Below are 24,570 nucleotides of genomic sequence, written 5' to 3'. Positions count from 1 at the left end.
ATGCAATCAACGAATACAAAGAAAAAAAAATACAAATCATGATCATAGAACACAAACAGATTCATAATCATAGATGAAGCAATTACATTTCTGCTATTTACTCATGGTCAAAAAGGGTAGGAACAAACATCTCTCAAATTATTTGAATTATGCATATGTTGAATTATGCATATGTTGAATTATGTACAATGACATTCATTACATATACATGTATTGTGACAAGTGATAGATTGATAGCACAAAATATTTCTGTGAAAAGTCCAACTGAAATGCATTCAAATACAAAAAAAGATTAATGTAAGCTAAAAGAGGTTTAGGGATGTGCCACAATATCCTTATGTTAGCACTACTATAGCCAAGATAAATGTAATAGGGTTTTAAGTATAGATAGCATTTTGCTTCTCAGCCAGGCTATTCATTCTCAGTGACTCGTGGTCCCCTGAAACCAGCCTTATCTGAGGATCAACACTGGCCCAGAGAACAAAGGGCTGGTGGTCCAAGTAGCTCAGGTCATTACAGGAGCTTCAGTAGGTCCTAGTGCTGCTGTATAGAATTATACAGCTATTGTTCGACCTGGACACATTAATACACACATCTATACAGGATGATAAAAGACCTGCAGTACAACCTCAGTGATGGTAAGGGACAAATATGTTCTCTAACACCTCACACAGTAAACACTTTAATTCAGCCTGCTGTTAAATCAAATCCAATCAAATGTTATTTGTCACGTGCGCCGAATACAACAAGTTTAGACCTTACTGTGAAATGCTTACTTACAAACCCTTAACCAATAATGCAGTTTTAAGAAAAAGGAAGAGTTAAGAAAATATTTACTAAATTAACTAAAGTTTAAAAAAAGTAAAATAATATAACATTAATGAGGCTATATACAGGGGGTACCGGTACCAAGTCAATGTGCGGGGTACAGGTTAAAAAATCAAAAAATTCTAATTTTATTGGTGACATATACATGTTTAGCAGATGTTATTGCAGGTGTATCGAAATGCTTGTGTTTGTTGCTCCAACAGTGCAGTAATATCTAACAATTCACAACAATACACACAATACACACAAACCTAAAAGTAAAACAATGATATTAAGGAATATATAAATATCATGATGAGCAATGTTGGAGTGGCATAGACTAAAATACAGCAAACTAGAAAGCAGTATATACTGTACATATGAGATGAGTAAAGCAAAAATATGTAAACATTATTAAAGTGACTAGTGTTCCATTATTAAAGTGGCCAGTGATTTCAAATCTATGTAGGGCAGCAGCCTCTAAGGTGCAGTGTTACGTAACTGGGTGGAAGCTGCCTAGTGATGGCTATTTAACAGTCTAATGGCCTTGAGATAGAAGCTGTTTTTCAGTCTCTTGGTCTCAGCTTTGATGCACCTGTTCTGACCTCGCCTTCTGGATGATAGCGGGGTGAACAAACAGTTGCTCGGGTGGTTGTTGTCTTTGATGATCTTTTTAGTCTGCCTGTGACATCGGGTGCTGTAGGTGTCCCGGAGGGCAGGTAGTTTGCCCCCGGTGATGCGTTATTTGAGGTAATTGAGGTAATATGTATATGTAGGTAGGGTTAAAGTGACTATGCATATATAATCAACAGAGAGTAGCAGCAATGTAAAAAAACGGGGGGAGGGGGGGGTCAATGGAAATAGTCTTTGACAATGGAGTCTTTGACAATTTTTAGGACCTTCCTCTAACACCGCCTGGTATAGAGGTCCTGGATGGCAGGAAGCTTGGCCCCAGCGAATTACTGGGCTGTACGCACTACCCTCAGTATCGCCTGCTCTACTACAGCCCCGTCAATGTGAATGGGGGCGTGCTCGGCCCTCCTTTTTCTGTAGTCCACGATCATCTCCTTTGTCTTGATCACGTTGAGGGAGAGGTTGTTGTCCTGGCCCCACACTGCCAGGTCTCTGACCTCCTCCCTATATGCCGTATCATTGTTTAGTCTTTGATCAGGCCTACCACCATTGTGTCGTCTGCAAACTTAATGACGGTGCCGTGCTTGGCCACACAGTCGTGGGTGAACAGGGAGTATAGCAGGGGACTAAGCACGCACCCTTGAGGGACCCCCGTGTTGAGGAACAGCGTGGCAGATGTGTTGTTGCCTACCCTTACCACCTGGGGGCGGCCCATAAGGAAGTGCAGGATCCAGTTGCAGAGTTTAGTCCCAGAGTCCTTAGTTTAGTGATAAGCTTTGAGGGCACTATGGACAGCATTATTACGTAGGTGTTCCATTTGTCCAGGTGGGAAAGGGTGGTGTGGAATGCAACAGAGATGGCGTCATCTGTGGATCTGTTGGGACAGTATGCGAATTGGAGTGGATCTAGGGTTTCTGGGATGATGGTGTTGATGTCAGCCATTACCAGCCTTTCAAAGCAATTCATGGCTCCAGACGTGAGTGCTACTGGTCGGTAGTCATTTAGGGAGGTTACTTTGCGTTCTTGGGCACAGGGACTATGGTGGTCTGCTTGAAACATGTAGGTATTACAGACTTGAAAATGTCGGTGAAGACACTTGCCAGTTGGTCAGTGCATGTCCTGGTAGTCCATCTGGCCCTGCGGCCTTTTGCGTGTTGACTTATTTAAAGGTCTTACTTACATCGGCTATAGAGAATGTGATCACACAGTTGTCCGCAACAGCTGGTGGTCTCATGTATGCTTCAGTGTTGCTTGCCTCAAAGCGCTCATAGAAGTAATTTATCTCATCTGGTAGGCTCATGTAAATGGGTAGCTCGCGGCTGGGCTTCCCTTTGTAGTCTGTAATAGTTTGCAAGCCCTGCCACCACCGACGAGTGTCAGAGCCGGTGTAGTAGGATTCAATCTTAGTCCTGTATTGATGCTTTGCCTGTTTGATGGTTTGTCGGAGGGCATATTGGGATTTCCTTACTGATGAATTCAGTGACTGATGTGGTATACTCCTCAGTGCCATCGGATGAATCCCGGAACATATTCCAGTCTGTGCTAGCAAAATAGTCCTGTAGCTTAGCATCTGTGTCATCTGACCACTTCCATATTGAGCGAGTCACTGGTACTTCCTGCTTTAGTTTTTGCATGTAAGCAGGAATCAGGAGGATAGAATTATGGTCAGATTTTAAAAAATGGAGGGCAATGGAGATCTTTGTACTTGTCTCTGTGTGTGGAGGAAAGGTGGTGTAGAGTTTTTTTCCCCCTCTGGTTGCATATGGTAGAAATGAGGTAAAACGGATTTAAAGTTTTGAGGGGACTAGGAGCGCCGCCTTTGGATGAGCATTTTCTTGTTTGCTTATGGCCATATACAGCTCGTTGAGTACGGTCTTAGTACCAGCATCGTTAGGGTTTTAATGAGGTCAGATTGGGCAATACTTTCTTTCTACCCAGTATTGAACCTCTAAAATGTTCTACATTTAGTGAATGTTGTTCCCTTTATACATTTGGTATTTAGAGAATTTACAATAGTCAATGCATTTTATGAGAGGTTGCTTTTTCAGCCATCGTTTAGATTGTCCATTATTTGTGACATACAGTACCAGCATCTCATGAAGTTATCTTCTATATTTGTTACATTTCACCTTATCTTACATCTTGTGTAGACAACCTTACTGTATTACCATGGATATACACAGTAAACATGCCTACAAACAATACACCTCCAATGACTATTTTCAGTGGTGAACAATTGACAGTGTAGCAAGGCAATGAGGATGCCTTAGAGTAAAAATGATTTGCTCTTTGTGGAACCAAATCAAATGTCCCTTCTTTATGAGCACAACATTGCAATAAATTGCAGACACATTTACAATTGACTTTATATGAAATGAGCATGAATATAAATGGGTGAATGGGATTGCGAAAAGCTCATATGCTCATATTGCAAAGTAAACATCCTTGTGACATCATTATTTTTCACCTCAACCTCAACTGTGACAATAAGATGGTGTATGAATACCCTGAATATTATATTGGACTTGATCCATTGTATTGACTACAATCAAATCAACACACTTGTTCTGGTGTTTTTTCGTGGCTCAGGAACACTTGCCATGCTGTAGGTCACCCTAAAAAGTCAACATGCACAATGTTTACTATTCTTTAGCCTCCATTTGAACACTGATTTATGTATTCAAAGGAGATGATGCTTCTTGCCTTCCTACTGCGCAGTTTGACATCTCTCCTGAATCCCATCTGCGCTGATGACGTGCCAAGAGTAGATTGTGAAAAACATCCTTAAGACATCAAGGCATAACATCTCCACCCTCATCAGTCCGTGTGTATAAACATGTTGGTTCAGCTCCGCAACAGAACTTCACAGACATTTGTATTTCATATCTAATTTGATTATTCAGGTGGTACATGCATATTTGTGTGTACTGATTCTCAGGTTGAATATTTGAGCATGCATATATTTGCATAAATAATTATCTCAAAGGTCAAATAGGTGATGCTTATATTTGTCCTGTTTCACAAATGTACAAATGTGTGGTGTAAAATATATATATTTTTTCTGAATATTCCATTCCCCTGAGACACCCTCGGAGTGTGGGTTCACAGCCAGGGATCAACCATGATTGACATTGACCCTGGAGCAATTAGGGTTAAGTGCCTTGCTCAAGGGCAAAGCAACAGATTTTTCCCCTAGTCGGCTTGATGGATTCAAACTTTCGGTTACTGGCCCAACGCTCTAACCGATAGGCTACCTGCCACACTTATCTTGGGGATTTCAGACAATCCAACTGACCCTTGTTTGAGTAATGTCATGAAATTCTTTTGATTTCAACAGATACCACTGTGTTGTTATGTTGGCGGAATATGTATCCTGAGTGAGCAATGATTTTCAAATGGATACAGAAAACTTGAAAATAGGAGCTTCAATGTCTTTCTTGAATGTTACACAACAATCTCATTCAAAGTAAATCTAACAGTGCTCAAGTAGAAACATGAGCACACTGTTTTGATTGATTCATTGTAGATCTGCAATACCCTGCAGATACAGTACATAATGATGATATCTTCTGCTCTCTTGTTTTTTTTTCTGGGTGTAAATACCACTTACTGCTGTGATACTATAGGTCTCTTCAGTATCTAGCTCTATTTCTAGTACTTCTCTGGTAACATGAGACATTCCTATGCTTATTCTACAGGGAGGGAATAAAAACATGTCATGCCCTTTCTACTGTAGCCTACTGTATCATAACCTACGGGCAGTCTCACAAACACCTTTTTAGACTTTATGCTAATAATAATGATGACTACAAGGCAGGGGATTCTAGGGTGTCTTGTTTGATTTTCGAGGAATATTCTGCAATGAAAGCAATTTTTCATTCCACACAAGCTGCATAATTGATGCTTAAAGTCTTAGGGAAGCATTTTCAAACGCTACTCTCCGAGGCTGACTCATTTGCTATGCATTGGATGCGTGTAGCATAGATATTTAGAGGTCAGCTGTCAGCCCACATGTTATATGTATGTATGAAGTCTTACTACTTTTCCTCCATGTCATACTTTCCAGTAAACTCCTCTCTCCCATTTAGTGTTTAAGGAATGTTTGTAGTGGTGGGACCAATGATGCATACAAACCCTGGATTGTTGATGCTATGAATTGGCTATTGAGAGGCTTTGAAGCCATCGCTCGGCCATATTGGCACTCCCCAGTAGGAGCAGTCCTCCATAGGGATTAATGGAATTCTGCAGTATTTAAATTAAATGTTTCAAGGACAAAAGTAATTTTTTTGTCTTAGTGGGGACATAAATGCCTAGATTAGTTTTTGCCACATTTATTCCATTACAGACACCTAAATGCATACTTTTAAATTATATAGTGTGCGCTAAACATACAAATAAAACATGGAAAAATATATTAAAACATATTCCTTAAAATATATATTTTTAGATGACTAATGTTAAAAACTCTTAAGGATCAACAGGATCAGTGTCCCTATACGGGGACGGTTGTTGCTAACATGTGCTAATGTAACTAGAATGACGTTGTAAGTAACAGCAAACTTTCCAGGACATAGACATGCTTTATATGGGCAGAAAACAGTATTGTTCATCTAACTGTACTGTCCAATTTACAGTAGCTATTACAGTGAAAAATTGCCATGCTATTGCTTGAGTAGAGTGCACAACAACAACATTTTTTGGCCATTAAAATAACATCAAATTGACCAGAAATACAGTGCAGACATTGTTAATGTTGTAATTGACTATTGTAGCTGGAAATGGCTGATATTTATGGAATATCTACATAGGCATATAGAGGCCCATTATCAGCAACCATCACTCCTGTGTTCCAATGGCACGTTGTGTTAGCTAATCCTGTAACGCCTGCTTCCAACTCACACCCTCAAACACTTTAGATCCCCTGAACGCAGCTCACTCTCCAGATCCCAATCATCTGAATTCTAATCACCTGTTCACACACCTGTATGTCATTATCCCACACTATTTAGTTCAGTTCTTTGCACCCCTTCACTGTGAGGTATTGTTTGTTTTGTGACACGTCTGTCTGAGCGCTGGGTTTCCCGTGATTTACTCCTCCCGTGTATGATAGTTTTTGCCTGCCTCACTAAAGACACCTTTTGCCTATTCCCTGCCTGTACTTTAGCCTCGGATTTCGGATTTCCTGTTATCTCCTGTTATCTACCTATTGCCTGATCTCCCGGACTACTTTACTAGCCTTTTCACTGCCTGTACTGTTGCCCTTTTGGACCCCCTGTGCATGACCTTCTGCCTGCCCCTGGACTCAGCTACATACCTCCTCCTGTGGTCCTTTGCAATAAACACCTGCTGTGCCCTGTGCTTGAAACCAGCTCTCTGTCTCCCATCATGTTCATTACAAATCCAAGTTTATAATTTTAAAAGGCTAATTGATCATTAGAAAACCCTTTTGCGGGTACTCTTTATTGAAGCTGCTGGCTTGGTTGGGTTGTGTTTCGGAGGATGCACGGCTCTTGACCGTCACCTCTCCCGAGTCCGTACGGGAGTTGCAGCGATGAGACAAGACTGTAACTACCAATTGGATACCATGAAATTTGGGAGAAAAAGGGGTAGAAATAAATAAACAAATAAGATTTACCCAGAAAGACTCATAGCTGTATTCTCTGCCAAAGGCGATTCAAACATGTATTGAATACTTATCTAGTGTTTTTAAAAAAATTTTTTTTTACAAATGTAATGACAATTAAATCAGTTTTAATCCCACAAAAAGTAAAGTGGTGTGAATACTTTCATTGGGATGGACAGCCATTTTCTTTAATGAAGGAACAAATGCAAATAATCTTATTACGATATCAAATAATTGTTTAGTTGATCATTCTGGTTTATGCATTTTATTTTCTTGTTTCCCAAGATAAGCAACGGTATTCAGATTTTAATGCATTTCAACTCTACTGAAGCTATCGAGTATTGTGTAGGGCAGTGATTCCAGGGTTTCATAACTAGTCCTGCATACAAGTAGTCACACGATGTTCTGTCATATTAATGAGAACAACCTCAGTGGCAGTTGGGAATCCTGAAATAAAGGGATCTTTGGCATGTGGCACTTGACTAACTTCTGCTGAAACTGGGTCATAAGATTCTATTAAACTAAGTAAAAGTGTCAGGGTGAAGTGGTTTTCACTCCTTTGATATGTGTTTCTATACAGTACAGTACAGCAGGCAGCATCGTTGTATTTCTCTGTATTCCTCAGAAACACGCCAGAGACCTGTGTCTTTTTGTGATCAATAAAGTCCCTGGCTGTCAGAGGAGAACTTCCAAATGCAATATGATTTGAACAGTTCTCAGATATACTTTGACTCTGTGTTTTCCTTAACGTTTATTGTCAGTGTGCTTTTTAACAGACCTGTCATACCAGTGCTATGACACTCTTCTACAGTAGCATAAATCCAGCTAATAACCTATCTATCGATTATTAATGATTTGTTACTAACTTGTGGAAGTTGATTATTTTGTAATCAGTGTGTAATTGTAATTAATAAGTGGTGTCTTTAATCTGTTCTCATAATTACTTTAACTAGATAGTAGACCAGTGTTATTAATTAGCATTTATAAAATGTGATATGCAACATTCCTGTAATGTTGCATATCAGATTACCAATCATCCATTTCATACAGTCATATTTGTTTGTGCCATTGGCTATCTATGAGACCTATTCATATGGCCTTCAACTATCTTCAACTTCTGCTGCACTCACGACCTGCTGTACTCATATTGAACTAATAAAAAAATAAAAAAATTACATTCATGTTGGAAGACAAGCCCAGCTTTTAAAACAACAGAGCATTTTGCTATTCAGATTGGCATAAAAGGGAACAAAGTTTTCAGACACATGTCACGACTTCCGCCGAAGTTGGTCCCTCTCTTTGTTCGGGCGGCATTCGGACCTTCTAGCCATCGCTGATCTTCTTTTCATTTTCCTTTGGTTTTGTCTTGTCTTGTATCACACCGGGTTTCAATCCCATTCATTACATGTTGTGTATTTAACCCTCTGTTCCCCCTCATTGTCCTTGTCGGTGATTGTTTGTTTGTAAGCATTGTGCAAGTTATGTTCTGGTGTGCGACGGGTTTTGTACCCACTTGTTTTATTTTGTATATTTTGGTTTTCAGAGTTTTTGAGCACTTATTAAACTGCTTCGTTTATACCAAGTTCGTTCTCCTGCGCCTGACTTCCCTGCCACCAGCAAGCACCCTTACAGAATCACTGACCCAACTATGGAGTCAGCAGGAGCAGGTGCCCCGATTATACGGGTGGAGGAGCGCGTCCGGGAGCACGCAGCAATGATTCACCATCGTGGCACCGCCATGGACCACGTTGTCCGGACTATGGACCACTGGGAGAGACAGGGAGTTCTTCCAGCGCCTCCACCAGCACAACCGGGGTCTTCTCTGAGCGCCCCTTTTCCACCTGGTTCCAGTGGGATTCGTCTCTACCTGCCCCAGGAGTACGACGGAGAGGCTGCAGGCTGCCGGGGGTTCCTGCTTCATCTGGAGCTATACCTGGCCACTCTAGGTATCAAGGCAGCAGGCACCCAAAGCCCTCTGTTGCACATATGTTTGTGTCTTTCACTTTCCCTGATTTTTCCCCGCATTCCCAGCATAAGGTGCTCTTCGATTCAGACGCGGCTGGGAATTTTATTGATAGAGCTTTAGCCCATAGTTTAGGGATCCCCATCGTTCCCGTGGATGTGCCTTTCCCCGTTCACGCCTTAGAAAGTCTACCATTAGGATCAGGGTTGATTAGGGAGGTCACCGCTCCTTTGGGCATGGTGACGCAGGGGGGTCATACGGAGTGAATTAGTCTCTTCCTTATTGACTCTCCTGCATTTCCCGTGGTGCTGGGCCTACCCTGGTTAGCTTGTCATGACCCCACTGTTTCTTGGCCACAGAGGGCTCTCACAGGGTGGTCACGAGAGGACTCAGGTAGGTGTTTAGGGGTTTCCGTTGGTGCTACTACGGTGGAGAGTCCAGACCAGGTCTCCACCGTGCGCATTCCCCCTGAATATGCCGATTTGGCTCTTGCCTTCTCCAAAAAGAAGGCGACTCAATTACCACCTCATCGACGGGGCGATTGTGCGATAGATCTCCTGGTAGACTCTACACTTCCCAGGAGTCACGTGTATTCCCTCTCACAGGTGGAGATGGAGGGTATGGAAACATATGTTTCCGAATCCCTGCGTCAGGGGTACATTCGGTCCTTTACTTCACCTGCCTCCTCGAGTTTCTTTTTTGTGAAGGAGGGAGGTCTGCACCCATGTATTGACTACCGGGGTCTGAATCAGATAATTTGCAAATATATTCATTAAAAATCCTACAATGTGATTTCCTGGATTTTTTTCTCATTTTGTCTGTCATAGTTGAAGTGTACCTATGATGAAAATTACAGGCCTCTCTCATCTTTTTAAGTGGGAGAAATTGCACAATTGGTGGCTGACTAAATACTTTTTTCCCCACTGTATATTGATGACATTTTGATATACTCCGCTACACGCGCCGAGCATGTGTTCCTGATGCACAGAGTGCTTGGTCGCCTGTTGGAGCATGACCTGTACGTCAAGGCTGAGAAATGCCTGTTCTTCCAACAGTCCATCTCCTTCCTAGGGTATTTCCACCTCAAGGGTGGAGATGGAGAGTGACCGCATTGCAGCCGTGCGAAATTGGCAGACTCCCACCACGGTAAAGGAGGTGCAGTGGTTCTTAGGAGTTTGCCAACTACTATCAAGGGTTTTGGTCAGGTAGTGGCTCCAATTACCTCACTGCTGAAGGGGGGCCTGGTGCGCTTGCAGTGGACAGCTGAGGCAGACAGGGCTTTTAGTCACCTGAGGGCTCTGTTTACCTCGGCTCCCGTGCTGGCCCATCCGGCGTTCATAGTGGAGGTGGACGCGTCCGAGGCTGGGATAGGAGCTCTCTTAGCGCTCGGGTATGCCACCAAAACTCCGCCCCTGTGCCTTCTTCTCGAAAAAGCTCAGCCCGGCGGAGCGAAACTATGACGTGGGGGACCGGGAGTTGTTGGGGTTCGTCAAGGCTTTGAAGGTGTGGAGACATTGGCTTGAGGGGGCTAGACACCCTTTTCTCATCTGGACTGACCACCGCAATCTGGTGTACATCCGGGCAGCGAGGACTGAACCCTCGTCAGGCAAGGTGGGCCATGTTTTTCACCCGTTTTGTGTTTACCCTTTCTTACAGACCAGGCTCCCAAAACGCGAACGCAGACGCATTGTCCCGGCTGTATGACACAGAGGAGCGGCCCATGGATCCCACTCCCATACTCCCCGCCACCTGCTTGTTGGCGCCGGTAGTGGGGGAGCTAGACACGAACATTGAGCAGGCATTACGTGCAGAGCCCGCTCCTGTCCAGTGTCCCACTGGGCGTCTGTACGTCCCGTCTGCTGTCCGTGACCGGTTGATCTATTGGGCCCACACGTCACCCTCCTCTGGTCATCCTGGGATCGGTCGGACAGTGCGCTGTTTGAGCGGGAGGTACTGGTGGCCTACCTTGGCTAAGGACGTGAGGGTTTATGTTTCCTCCTGCTCGGTGTGCGCCCAGTGTAAGGCTACTAGGCATCTGCCCAGAGGTAAGCTACACCCCTTACCCGTTCCACAGCGGCCTTGGTCGCACCTGTTGGTGGATTTTTTACTGATCTTTCACTCTCACAGGGTAACACTGCGATCCTGGTCGTTGTGGATCGTTTTTCTAAGTCCTGTCGTCTCCTCCCTCTGCCCGGTCTCCCTACGGCCCTACAGACTGCGGAGGCCTTGTTTACACACGTCTTCCGGCACTAAGGGGTGCCTGAGGATATAGTGTCTGATCGGGGTCTCCAGTTCACGTCTAGGGTCTGGAAGGCGTTCATGGAACGTCTGGGGGGTCTCGATCAGCCTTACTTCAAGTTTTCACCCCAAGAGTAATGGGCAGGTGGAGAGAGTGAACCAGGATGGGTAGGTTTGTACGGTCCTATTGACAGGACCGGCCAAGGGAGTGGGAGGAGTTCGTGCCCTGGGCCGAGATGGCACAAAACTCGCTCCACCACTCCTCCACTAACATCTCTCCCTTCCAGTGCGTACTGGGGTACCAGCCGGTTCTGGCCCCATGGCATCAGGGTCAAACCAAGGTTCCGCGGTGGATGACTGGTTCAGGCTCGCGGAGGAGACATAGGAAGCCGTCCGTGTCCACCTTCAGCAGGCCATGACAAGCCAGAAGGTTAATGCAGATCGCCACCGCAGTGAGACCCCGGTGTTCGCACTGGCTCTCGACCCGAAACCTGCCCCTCCGCCTGCCCTGCCGGATGCTGGGTCCGCGGTTTGTGGGGCAATTTAAAGTCCTGAGGAGAGTGAACAAGGTTTGTTATAGGTTACAGCTTCCACCCGATTACCATATTAACCCCTCATTCCATGCGTCTCTCCTCAGGCTGGTGGTGGCTGGCCCGCTCCAGGAGCCTGAGGTGTGGGAGGTTCCTCTGCCCCCTCTGGACATCGGGGGGGCCCGGCGTACTCTGTTCGCTCCATACTGGATTCGAGGCGCCGGGCAAGGGGCCTTCAGTATCTCGTGGAGTGGGAGGGGTACGGTCCGGAGGAGAGGTGCTGGGTTCTGGTCGAGGACGTGTTGGACCCATCTATGCTGCAGGAGTTCCACCGTTTTCGTCCAGATCACCCTGCGCCTCGCCCTCCGGGTCGTCCCCGAGACCGGTGTCGATGCGCGGCTGGAGCCGCACGTCATGGGGGGGGGTGCTGTGGTTTGGGTTTGGAACTGGGTTTGGAAAGAATCTCTGGCTAATTAACATATTTCGATGTGTGCCTTGCCTTGAAACATGTGCCTTGCCTTGAAACATGACCCGCCAAACCGCGCTCCTTAAACACCCGCCAGCTTAACCCAGAAGCCAGCCACACCAATGTGTTAGTGGTAACACTATTCAATTGACGACCGAGTCAGCTTGCAGGCACCCAGCCAGCCACAAGGAGTCGTAAGAGAGCGATGAGCTAAGTAAAGCCCCCCTGGCCAAACCCTCCCCTAACTCGGACTATTGTGCGCCGCCATATGGGATTCTCAGTCACGACACAGCCTGGGATCGAACCCGGGTCTGTAGTGATGCCTCAAGCACTGCGATGCAGTGCCTTAGACTGCTGCGCCACTCGGGATTATTTTGAAGACAAATGTATCCTTAAAAAACTCTGGCAATTTGCGAATGTTTAGACCGACACCATTAGGTTGCCTCCCTTTAGGGTAGCTATGGGTTTCAAGAATACATTTGCTCAAGTGCCTCTTTCACCTTGGAACCAAATGAGGTTATCTATACAACATATTCTTAGGTCATCATAGCCTGTCATGTTGTACGCTCTGGGAATCAAGAAGTGTTTATTAAGAAATGGACAAGAGGGCTGATGTGATGAGGGAGTGCACCACACCACTGATCAAGCATCAGGGAGAATTCCCACATCAAAGCACCTCCAGTCTTTGAATGTGTGCCAGAGCCCAAGGTAATCAACATAAGAAGGTAATGCTGGCTGAAGTAATTACCGGCTTTCTGAAGAACAGTTTGTAGTGGCGACCTTCAGCAATCAGGACACTTTGGAATGGTGACTGGTCCTTCAGAGTGGGAGGTAGTGTAGTTTGTCTGATGAAGATAGGATCTCTTAGTCATTCACAAATTCAATATAACACACTACTAAATGTCCAAATGCTTTGTCAACCACACTGTGAGGAGGTTTAGCTCACATTTTTGATGGTCATATCTTCATAAACCAGAATCCTACCTGGTGTGTTTGCATTGTTGCGTAATGATTGATTAACATCACAGTTAGTCACACACTAATACATACATTCCAAGTTAGGATGCAACCCCTGTATGTCAATGAAGACCACAAATATGGTTCACACATCATTCAAATTTGTAGTATCTTATTTATAATGTAAACCAAAACCAGCAATATGATTCAGCCACAGCTTCATGGTGTAAATCCCAGTGGGTGGATGCAGTCTGATAGGCTGGCTGGCATGCAACAGGGATATCTCCCTCCCAACCTCCCAAATGCTTGAGGGAGGAAGTCAATGCAAACATGCTGATGAGATTGAATTTATCAACAGGCAGCTGTGGGCTACAAATGATTCTTGTAAACCCCACATGCTTCACTTGATATCTCCATCATACCCACTGTACTATTTGTAATTATCGCTTTCACTTTCTCCTTTCAGACCCCACAATAATATTTGACCTGATTTTTTTTGTTCAATTTTTTTCCTCAGGAAGAAGAGTTGAGGAAAAGTGGAGAGGCCAAGTATGCCCATTTGAGTAACGATCTCCATGTTTTAATTGAAGTCTTCGCTCCACCTGGAGAGGCCTATTCCCGCATGAGCCATGCCTTGGAGGAGATTAAGAAATTCCTAGTTCCAGTAAGTTTGTTTAAACCATTTCATTTACTCAAATTCCTCCAGGGTAATTGTGAGTTGTACATTCAGATGGGTCTGTGCACTTCTGCTCTTGTGGATTCCTCTACTGGGGCTTTTTTGCACTCTCAGATGTAATTGAACGTTTACAGGGCTAAGAAAGTGATTAAAACAGCTCCAGACAGACTGAGGTTGGATGTTGGACATTGACAAGTTTTGGCACAACCCCAAATGAAATATCTCAACAATGAAAATGAAGTAGTTTTTTCACATAACTTGCTATATTTTCTGGCAGGTAGCTATAGTAATGTTTTTTATATTACAACATAAAAAAGCTTCCCTTTGTTCTGTCCCCCCCCCACCTCCCTCCACCCGTTCCCATCTAGCTAACAAGTTAGTTAATTTATTCCACAATTAACAAGTTCAGTATGGAGCCACTTGCAAGGCTCTGCCGACTTTGAGCCTACAGCAGTTAACCGTAATTAATGTGCGTACTGTGTAGGCATGCTCAGCTGAGGCTGTAAATATTAATATATCTTTGCAGTGTCTGCCAATCCCTCTGGTAGAAAGGCTGGATGAGAGTTTCCTTATGGCATTTCTTGTGCTTCCCCTCTTTTCCTTGGGGTTTACATTACAGAATCTTAGCTTTGTTGGAGGGCCAGCGGTATGCTTCAGCTTCGGCAGCTGCACTGATCAGGTCATTGTACCCCCCAGCGCAGTCCAGACAATATATATTTAATATCTCCACTTTGTTCATAGTCGCCACCAGACTAGAATGTCAAGTAGAAGGACACCTGTGTGTACCCCTCAAGTATTATTGCGTTGGTAAGGTTTGAATGTACTTCTACTTTTGGGATTCGTTTTTCCCCGCCATGCCGTTTGCCTCATTTCATGGAGACTCATTTCCAGAGCCTGATGATAATTTCACCTAAATGCAACTGAGTTGGAGGAGGATGATATTTTGTTTGAAGTATTTATCTTTCTTTCAAATTAAGTATGGAGGAGGACCAAAGTAGCCAATCCAACGCTTGGCATTTTCCTTGGCATGCCCACCCACTACAGCCTACCAAAGCATGAGATCCTGTTAGTCTCTATATTCATCTCTCAGTTTAGAATCAATGGACTTCTTCCAAAACTCGCCTTGCAAGCAAACAAAATGCCATGATAGTCAGACAATGTGTAATCTGGTTCAGAGGGTTTTCCCTAAAAGGGGCAGGTGACATTTGTGAAAAGACCATTCATTAGGTACAGTGCATTCAGAAAGTATTCAGATCCCTTGAGTTTTTCCACATTTTGTCATGTTACAGCCTTCCTCATCAATCTCCACACAATACCACATAATGACAAAGCAAAAACAAGTTTTGAGAAATGTTTCCAAATGTATGAAAAATAAAAAACAGAAATACCTGATTTACATAAGTATTATGACTCTTGGTTATGAGACTCGATATTGAGCTCAGGTGCATCCTGTTTCCATTGATCATCCTTGAGATGTTTCTACAACTTGATTGGAGTCCACCTGTTGGTAAATTCAATTGATTGGACTTGATTTGGAAAGGCACATACCTGTCTATATAAAGTCTTACAGTTGACAATGCATGTCAGAGCAAAAACCAAGCCATGAGGTCGAAGGAATTGACAGGATTGTGTCGAGACACAGATCTGCGGAAGGGTACCAAAAAATGTCTGCAGCATTGAAGGTCCCCAAGAACACAGTGGCCTCCATCATTCTTAAATGGAAGAAGTTATGAACCACCAAGACTCTTCCTAGAGCTGGCCGCCCGGCCAAACTGAGCAATCGGTGGAGGGCTACAGAGATGGTTGTCCTTCTGGAAGTTTCTTCCACCTGGTCAGGGAGGTGACCAAGAACCCGAGTTCCTCTGTGGAGATGGAAGAAACTTCCAGGACAACCATCTCTGTAGCCCTCCACCAATCAAGCCGTTATGGTAGAGTTGCTAGACAGAAGCCCCTCCTCAGGAAAAGGCACATGACAGCCCACTTGGAGTTTGCCAAAAGGCACCTAAAGACTCTTAAATCATGAGAAACAAGATTCTCTGGTCTGATGAAACTAAGATGAAGACTTTGGCCTGAATGCCAAGCGTCAGGTCTGAAGGAAACCTTGCACCATCCCTACGGTGACGCATGGTGGTGGCAACATCATGCTGTGGGGATGTTTTTCAGCGGCAGGGATTGGGAGACTAGTCAGGATCGAGGCAAAGATGAATGGAGCAAAATATAGAGAGATCCTTGATGAAAACCTGCTCCAGAGCGCTTAGGACCTCAGACTGGGGCGAAGGTTCACCTTCCAATGACCTTCCAATGACCCTAAGTACACACCCAAAACAATGCAGCAGACACTTCGGGACAAGTCACTGAATGTCCCTGAGTGGCCCAGCTAGAGCCCAGACTTGAACCCGATCAAACATCTCTGGAGAGACCTGAAAAAAGCTGTGCAGCAACGCTCCCCAGCAAACCTGACAGAGCTTGAGAGGATCTACAGAGAGGAATGGGAGAATAAAAAATGTAATACATTTCAGAATAAGGCTGAAACTTAACAAAATGTGGAAGAGGTCAAGGGGTCTGAACACTTTCCGAATACACTGTATTTTTTATTCATTTGATTTTATTTCACCTTTATTTAACCAGGTAAGCTAGTTGAGAACCTGTTCTCATTCACAACTGCGACCTGGCTAAGATAAAGCCAAGCAGTGTGACACAAACAACAATACAGAGTTACACGTGGAATAAACAAGCCAATAACCCAATAGAATAAAATAAATGTCTATATACAGTGTGTGCAAATGGCGTGAGGAGGTAAGGCAATAAATAGGCCATAGTAGCGAAGTAATTACAGTTTAGCAAATTAACACTGGAGTGATAGATGAGCAGATGATGATGTGCAAGTAGAAATATTGGTTTGCAAAAGAGCAGAAAAGTAAATAAAAACAATATGGGGATGAGGTCGGTAGATTGGGTGGGCTATTTACAGAAGGGCTATGTACAGCTGCTGCGATCTGTTAGCTGCTCAGATAGCTGATGTTTAAAGTTAGTGAGGGAAATATAAGTCTCCAGCTTCAGTGATTTTTGCAATTCAGTCATTGGCAGCAGAGAACTGAAAGGAAGGCGGCCAAATGAGGTGTTGGCTTTGGGGATGACCAGTGAGATATAACTGCTGGAGCGTGTGCTACGGGTGGGTGTTGTTATCGTGACCAGTGAGCTGAGATATGGCGGATCTTTACCTAGCATAGACTTATAGATGACCTGGAGCCAGTGGGTCTGGTAACGAATATGTAGTGAGGGCCAGCCAACTAGAGCGTACAGGTCGCAGTGGTGGGTGGTATAAGAGGCTTTGGTGACAAAACGGATGACACTGTGATAGACTGTATCCAGTTTGCTGTGTAGAGTATTGGAAGCTATTTTGTAAATGACGTCGCCGAAGTCGAGGACCGGTAGGATAGTCAGTTTTACGAGGGTATGTTTGGCAGCATGAGTGAAGGATGCTTTGTTGCAAAATAGGAAGCTGATTGTAGATTTAATTTTGGATTGGAGATATTTAATATGAGTCTGCAAGGAGAGTTTACAGTCTAACCAGACACCTAGATATTTGTAGTTGTCCACATATTCTTAGTCAGAACCGTCCAGAGTAGTGATGCTAGTCGGGCAGGTGGGTGTGGGCAGCGAACGGTTGAAAAGCATGCATTTGGTTTTACTAGCGTTTAAGAACAGTTAGAGGCCACGGAAGGAGTGTTGTATGGCATTGAAGCTCATTTGGAGGTTAGTCAACACAGTGTCCAAAGAAGGGCCAGATGTATACAGAATGGTGTTGTCTGCATAGAGGTGGATCAGGGAATCACCCGCAGCAAGAACGACATCGTTGATATATACAGAGAAAAGAGTCGGCCCGAAAATTGAACTCTGTGGTACCCCCATAGAGACTGCCAGAGGTCCGGACAACAGGCCCTCCGATTTGACACACTGAACTCTGTCTGAAAAGTAGTTGGTGAACCAGACTAGGCAGTCATTTGAGAAACCAAGGCTGTTGAGTCTGCAGATAAGAATACTGTGATTGACCGAGTCTAAATCCTTGGCCAGGTCGATGAAGAGGGCTGCACAGTACTGTATTTCATCGATGGCGGTTATGATATTGTTTAGTACCCTGAGCGTGGCTGAGGTGCACCCGTGACCAGCTCAGAAACCGGATTGCACACCGGAGAAGGTATGGTGGGATTCGAAATGGTCAGTGATCTGTCTATTAACTTGGTTTTCGAAGACTTTAGAAAGGCAGGGCAGGATGGATATAGGTCTATAACAGTTTGGGTCTAGAGTGTCACCCCCTTTGAAGTCGGGGATGACCCTGGCAGCTTTCCAATCTTTAGGGATCTCGGACGATACAAAAGAGAGGTTGAACAGACTGGTAATAGGGGTTGTAACAATGGCGGCGGATAATTTTAGAAAGAGAGGGGCAATCAATTCACATATGGTGTCCAGGGCACAGCTGGGAGCTGATGGGGGTCTATAACAGGTGGCAACAGTGAGAGACTTATTTCTGGAGAGATTCATCTTTTAAATTAGAAGCTCAAACTGTTTGGGCATAGACCTGGAAAGTATGACAGAACTTTGCAGGCTATCTCTGCAGTAGATTGCAACTCCTCCTCCTTTGGTAGTTCTATCTGGATGGAAAATGTTGTAGTTGGGGATGGAAATCTCAGACTTTTTGGTGGCCTTCCTTAGCCAGGATTCAGACATGGCAAGGACATCAAGGTTGGCGGAGTGTGCTAAAGCAGTGAGTAAAACAAACTTAGGAAGGAGGCTTCTGATGTTAACATGCATGAAACCAAGACTTTTTCCGTTACAGAAGTCAACAAATGAGAGTGCCTGGGGACACGCAGGGCCTGGGTTAACCTCCACATCACCCGGGGAACAGAGGAGGAGTAGGATGAGGGTACGGCTAAAGGCTATCAAAACTGGTCGTCTAGTGCGTTGGGGACAAAGAATAAAAGGAGCAGATTTCAGGGCATGGTAGAATAGATTCAGGGCATAATGCACAGACAGGGGTATGGTGGGGTGCGGGTACAGTGGAGGTAAACCCAGGCACCGAGTGATGAAAAGAGAGGTTGCATCTCTGGACGGGCTAGTTATGCTGGGTGAGGTCACCACATGTGTGGGAGGTGGGACAAAGCAGGTATCTGAGGCATGTTGAGTGGGACTAGGTGCTCCGCAGTAAACTAAGACAAAACTATCCTAATCAACAGTGTAAAGGGATATTGACATATGGCAAAAAGCAATCACAGGTGTTGATTGGGAGAGCTAGCTAAGGCAACAACGGGTAAGACAACAACAGCTAATCATCTAAGACAACAACAACAGGTAAAATGTCTATGAATGGGTAGAGAGGGTCGGTTAACTACACACAGGGCCTGAGTTGGGGCCGACAGATAAACAAAAAGTCAAATAGAGTACCGTGATTAATAAACAGTCCAGCAGGCATCAGCTATGTAGCCAAGTGATCATAGGGTCCAGTGGACAGCAATAGACGGAACAGGGAAGCCGCGGGGTAGTCGTTACTACGCTAGCACGCGGGAGACACAGCGTTTATGATGGGCTCAAATTGTATGTGAGGAGTTGGGACTTGCATCACATACTGTCACTTGGTACCAGAAGAGTAGTGATTCATGCAGCACAATGTGCAGCATTAATACTTAATAAAGGTGTGTTTGTACTATATCTCATTCATCAGCAGTATGGACCACAGAGGCGTTGCTAACGCAGACCCAATGAGGGTGCTGTACGCCACAACCCACATATCCCCCAATGTACTGTAAGAACGCTCTAGTTATGTATTTCACTGCGATGTCTGGCTCCCCTTTACAGTAGACAATAATATTACCACCACTATTGTCTAAAAGGGAAACAATTCATGTGAAAGCTTCTGAAAAGTATTTTGATGATATTGTATATCAGGTATTTTGGTCATCTTATTATAAGGGCACATTTAACCTCTCTTTCTTTCTGCCAGTGTTTCATTATCTTCTCTGGAAATAGTTCACAACCGAAGCTCAATCACTGTGTTTTGTCTCCAAGTTGTTGCCTCCTGATTCAGTCACAAGCATTTCACCACTCAGTTTTCATTCAGAGGCTAATTAGCCTAGCCTGGCCACCCAACGGCCTCCATAATGATCTCATCAGGCTAGCCATTACATCTATTCATCTCGGAATGCATTTATTTTGCGATCCAATTTGAGCCCATCAAGTTTTGACTATGGGGAAACTTGGTGCAATCAAGTGATTTAATTTGAAGTAATTCAAGGCATTGCTTCCTTTTCGCAGAGCAAATTATTTAGGAAAAGGCGCGATTGCATTTACTTCATTCACTTGTTGGAAAACAGCCATTTTGATCACGTCTGGATGTCCTCCAGTCACTAGTCAATATGTTTTGGACATTATACACAAAATGCTAAATGAATCACTGATGGAAAGGGAAAGGCATGAATGAGTGAATATTGTTGACATCATTGGGGTGATGTTAGCCTTTCATTTTCAGTGTCCTTAAGTGTAGCCAGTTGCTACATGGCATGACGTCTGTACTGTTCACAATCAAGTGACCAAAACAAGTTATCTGTCTTAACTTTTACTGAAGTATGACAATGATGTACTTTTTACATCACAGGCATTACACCTGGGAGGAAAACACTTACATTTGCTCAACTTGCCATTGGCTCAACCATTGGCTCAACTCAAACATTTTGACTATATTAACCCACACAGATACAAGGATGCACTTTCATGCTAGGTTTATGACTTCATATTGAAGCTTATAGAGACCCCAACTGATGTATAGAACAATCTTAAAATGATCTATTTTGGTTTAGATACAAGCATCATGAAACCTCTAACACAATAAATTAATTAGACTTTTTTTGGACCTAATTTACCACTTTTTCCATGTGGTGTCTTCCTTCACAAACTCCATGAAATTATGACCTCTTCCTAAATTTTTGGTACATTTATTAATTGTGTGTATGGTTTCCTAGGAACAAGGGGGGCTCAACTTACCTCTTTGGCTCAACCTATCCCACTCTCCCCTACAGCTATTTGTAGACTTTATTTTTTATTTTTTTTCAAAGCCTCTGTCAACACCCAACTTTCACAAGCCCAATCAGATTGTTGCACTTTGGTTAAGCTACACACTTCCAATTACGAGAGATGCTAGACATTCCTTCACACCAAGACGTTTCTTAAGGCAATTTGTTTATATATACTATGAATCAACGGGCGTGCTTGTGAGCGATGCCTTTAAACAGGTTAACAATCACAAGGCCGTAGGGCCAGATGGATTACCAGGACGCGTACTCAGAGCATGCGCCGATCAGCTGGCAAGAGGCTTCACTGACATTTTCAACCTCTCCCTGACCCAGTCTGTAATGCCTATATGTTTCAAGCAGACCACCAAAGTCCCTGTGCCAATGTAACCTGTCTAAATGACTATCCTCCTGTAGCACTCACATCTGTAGCCATGAAATACTTTGAAAGGCCTGTCATGGCTCAGGTCCCTCAGTCGAGCAGTTAAGCCTACTAGAAAGTGTGTGCCCTCAGGCCTGGAGGGAAGCAAAAGTAATTCCGCTTCCTAAGACTAGTAAAGCCCCCTTTACTGGCTGAACTAGCTGACAAATCAACCTGTTACCAGCCCTTAGTAAACTTTTGGAGAAAGTTGTGTTTGTCCAGGTACAATGCTATTTTACAGTAAACAAACAGACTTCAGCATGCTTATAGGGAAGGACATTCAACAAGCACAGCACATTTTAACAAATTACTGATGATTGGCTGAGAGAAATGTATGATAAAAAGATTGTAGGGGCTGTTTTGTTAGACCAGTCTGACTTTTGACATTATCGATCATAGTCTGATGCTGGAAAAACTTTGTTATGGCTTTACACCTGCTGCTATATTGTGGATAAAGAGTTACCTGTCTAACAGAACACAGAGCGTGTGCTTTAATGGAAGCCTCTCCAACATAATTCAGGAAGAATCAGGATTTCCCCAGGGCAGCTGTCTAGGCCCCTTACTTTTTGAATCTTTATTAATGACATGTCACTGGCTTTGAGTAAAGCAAGTGTGTCTATGTATGCGGATGACTCAAGACGACCTTTGGTTGGCCCTTACATATACACAGAGAGCTAACATGAATGATTTGCATGTCGATCTCTCATGGTTCAAAGTGGAGGAGAGATTGACTTCATCACTACTTGTTTTTGTATGAAGTGTTGACAATCTGAATGCACCTAGCTGTCTGTTTGAACTACTAGGACACCCATGCATACTCCACAAGACATGCCACCTGAGGTCTCTTCACAGTCCCCAAGTCCAGAACAGACTATGGGAGGCGTACAGTACTACATAGAGCCATGACTACATGGAACTCTATTCCACATCAGGTAACTGATGCAGTAGAATCAGATTTAAATACAGAGAAAAATTGACCTTATGGAAAAGCAGGGACCGTGAAGAGTCAGGTACAGACAAACGCTAGTACACTCACTCTACACACACATACATTGTAATATTGTTGTATGGTGGTATCATACATATTGTACTGTAGATATGTAGTGGTGTAATAATGTTATATGATGTACTGTTTTATCTTATGTTTTATGTAAGTGCCTTAATGTGTTTGGACACTTGGAAGAGTAGCTGCTGCCTTGGCCGCAGCTAATGGAGATCCCTAATAAATACAAAAGTAACAAGTAATTAAAGAGCAGCAGTAAAAACAATAACAATATATACAGGGGGGTGCCGGTACAGAGTCAATGTCCGGGGGCACCGGTTAGTTGAGGTAGTATGTACATGTAGGTAGAGTTATTAAAGTGACTATGCAGAGATGACAACAGAGAGTGGCAGTGGAGTGGAGAGGGGAGGGGGGGCAATGCAAATAGTCTGGGTAGCCATTTGACTAGATGTTTAGGATTCTTATGGCTTGGGGTAGGAGCTGTTTAGAAGCCTCTTACATTTAAGTCATTTAGCAGACGCTCTTGGACCTAGACTTGGCACTCCGGTACCGCTTGCCATGCAGAAGCAGAGAGAACAGTCTATGACTAGGGTGGCTGGAGTCTTTGACCATTTTTAGGGCCTTCCTCTGACACAGCCTGGTATAGAGGTCCTGGATGGCAGGAAGCTTGGCCCCAGTGATGTACTGGACCGTTTGCACTACCCTTTGTAGTGCCTTGCGGTCGGAGGCCGAGCAGTTGCCATACCAGGCAGTGATGCAACCAGGCAGTGATGCAACCAGGCAGTGATGCTCTCGATGGTACAGCTGTAGAACGGATCTGAGGACCCATGCAAAATCTTTTCAGTCTCCTGAGGGGGAATAGGTTTTGTCGTACCCGCTTCACGACTGTCTTGGTGTGCTTGGACCATGTTAGTTTGTTGGTGATGTGGACACAAAGGAACTTGAAGCTCTCAACCTGCTCCACTGCAGCCCCATCAATGAGAATGGGGGCGTGCTCGGTCCTCTTTTTCCTGTAATCCACAATCATCTCTTGATCACATTGAGGGAGAGGTTGTTGTCCTGGCACCACACAGCCTAATCGTAACAGCGATGAGGGAATCAAGGTCCAATAGTCCAATGGCAACTCCAAGCTGCGAGCTCGGCTTTTATTTCCTCCGAGAGTCCGTGAAGGAAGGTATCGAACAGAGCTTCCAGATTCCAGGCACTCTCAGCGACCAATGTGCGACAATCTACCACGTAGTCTGCCACACTACGGGAGTTCTGATGTACCTTCAGTAGTTTTCGGGCCGCCTCTCTCCCAGGCACCGGAAAATCAAGTACCTTCCTCACCTCCGCCATGAAATCGTCCAGGTTATGGCAAACGGCGGATTGTTGCTCCCAAACAGCGGTCGCCCAGGAGAGCACTCTTACGGACATTAGCGTAATTGGATATGTTGTCTTCGATCGATCCGAAAGGAACGAAGATGGCTGTAGCTCAAAAATGAGGGAGCACTGGGAAAGAAACGCCCGGCAGGTTCCAGGATCACCTGCATATTCTCCGGAGGAGGTAAGCTGCATTCTCGGGGAGCCAGGGTAGGCTGAACAAACCCACCAGTAGTAGGGAAGTTACTGAGTGGCTTGGATGTCTCAGATGTGCCGTGCTGCCTGTGAGCTAATTCATGCAATTGCTCCATTAACGCCTTGAACCCCTCCATCAGGTTCTGAAGTAGCTCCTCCTGTCTCTTAATGGTAGCTCATTGCAGGGAGACAGTGTGACGGAGATGGTCCAAATCTGCTGGGTCAGTCATGGCCAGTTCGTACTATAACGACACAAGACGAGACCCAGATGCAGACACAGGAGGCAGATGGTTTGAGCTCTGATATTTATTATAATCCAAGGGGTAGGGAAAAGTCAGGTCGGGGACAGGCAAGAGTTCATAACCAGGTCAGAGTCCAAAACGGTACAGGGCAGTTAAACTAAGTAGAGGCTGAGTGCTGTCCACAATGCCATCTCTCATATTTGTTTTAGCCTAGCTGTCTTTGCAAACAGGACGAGGATAAGTGGTTGGAGGAAATGAGACCTGTTTATCTGTCTAAGCCTGTTGACAAGATAATAACACGTGTTTCATCCACTCTGTTATCTAGCCTGTGATTCAGATCCTATTCATGTTCAATGACTGACTGAGAGAAACATTGATGAATCAAGAGGCAGC

The 24,570-nt window shown here is 44.4% G+C and overlaps 1 protein-coding gene across 2 annotated transcripts in view; it reads left to right on the top strand.

The window, feature by feature from the left end:
• LOC115113054 (KH domain containing, RNA binding, signal transduction associated 2) overlaps positions 1–24,570 on the top strand; it is a 116,139-nt gene that overhangs the window by 52,465 nt on the left and 39,104 nt on the right. For both annotated transcript variants that reach the window (XR_003861070.2, XM_029640260.2), the window contains exon 4: positions 13,735–13,881. Coding sequence is in view for 1 of the 2 variants with exons in the window: in XM_029640260.2 (XP_029496120.1) it covers positions 13,735–13,881 (147 nt within the window). In the remaining variant the exon portion in view is untranslated. The remainder of the gene's footprint in view (positions 1–13,734; positions 13,882–24,570) is intronic.

The sequence above is a fragment of the Oncorhynchus nerka genome, linkage group LG28 (assembly GCF_034236695.1).
Source record: "Oncorhynchus nerka isolate Pitt River linkage group LG28, Oner_Uvic_2.0, whole genome shotgun sequence".
Classification (NCBI taxonomy): domain Eukaryota; kingdom Metazoa; phylum Chordata; class Actinopteri; order Salmoniformes; family Salmonidae; genus Oncorhynchus; species Oncorhynchus nerka.
The sequence above is the reverse complement of the archived record's forward strand: the minus strand, read 5'-3'. Positions and strand labels throughout refer to the sequence as shown.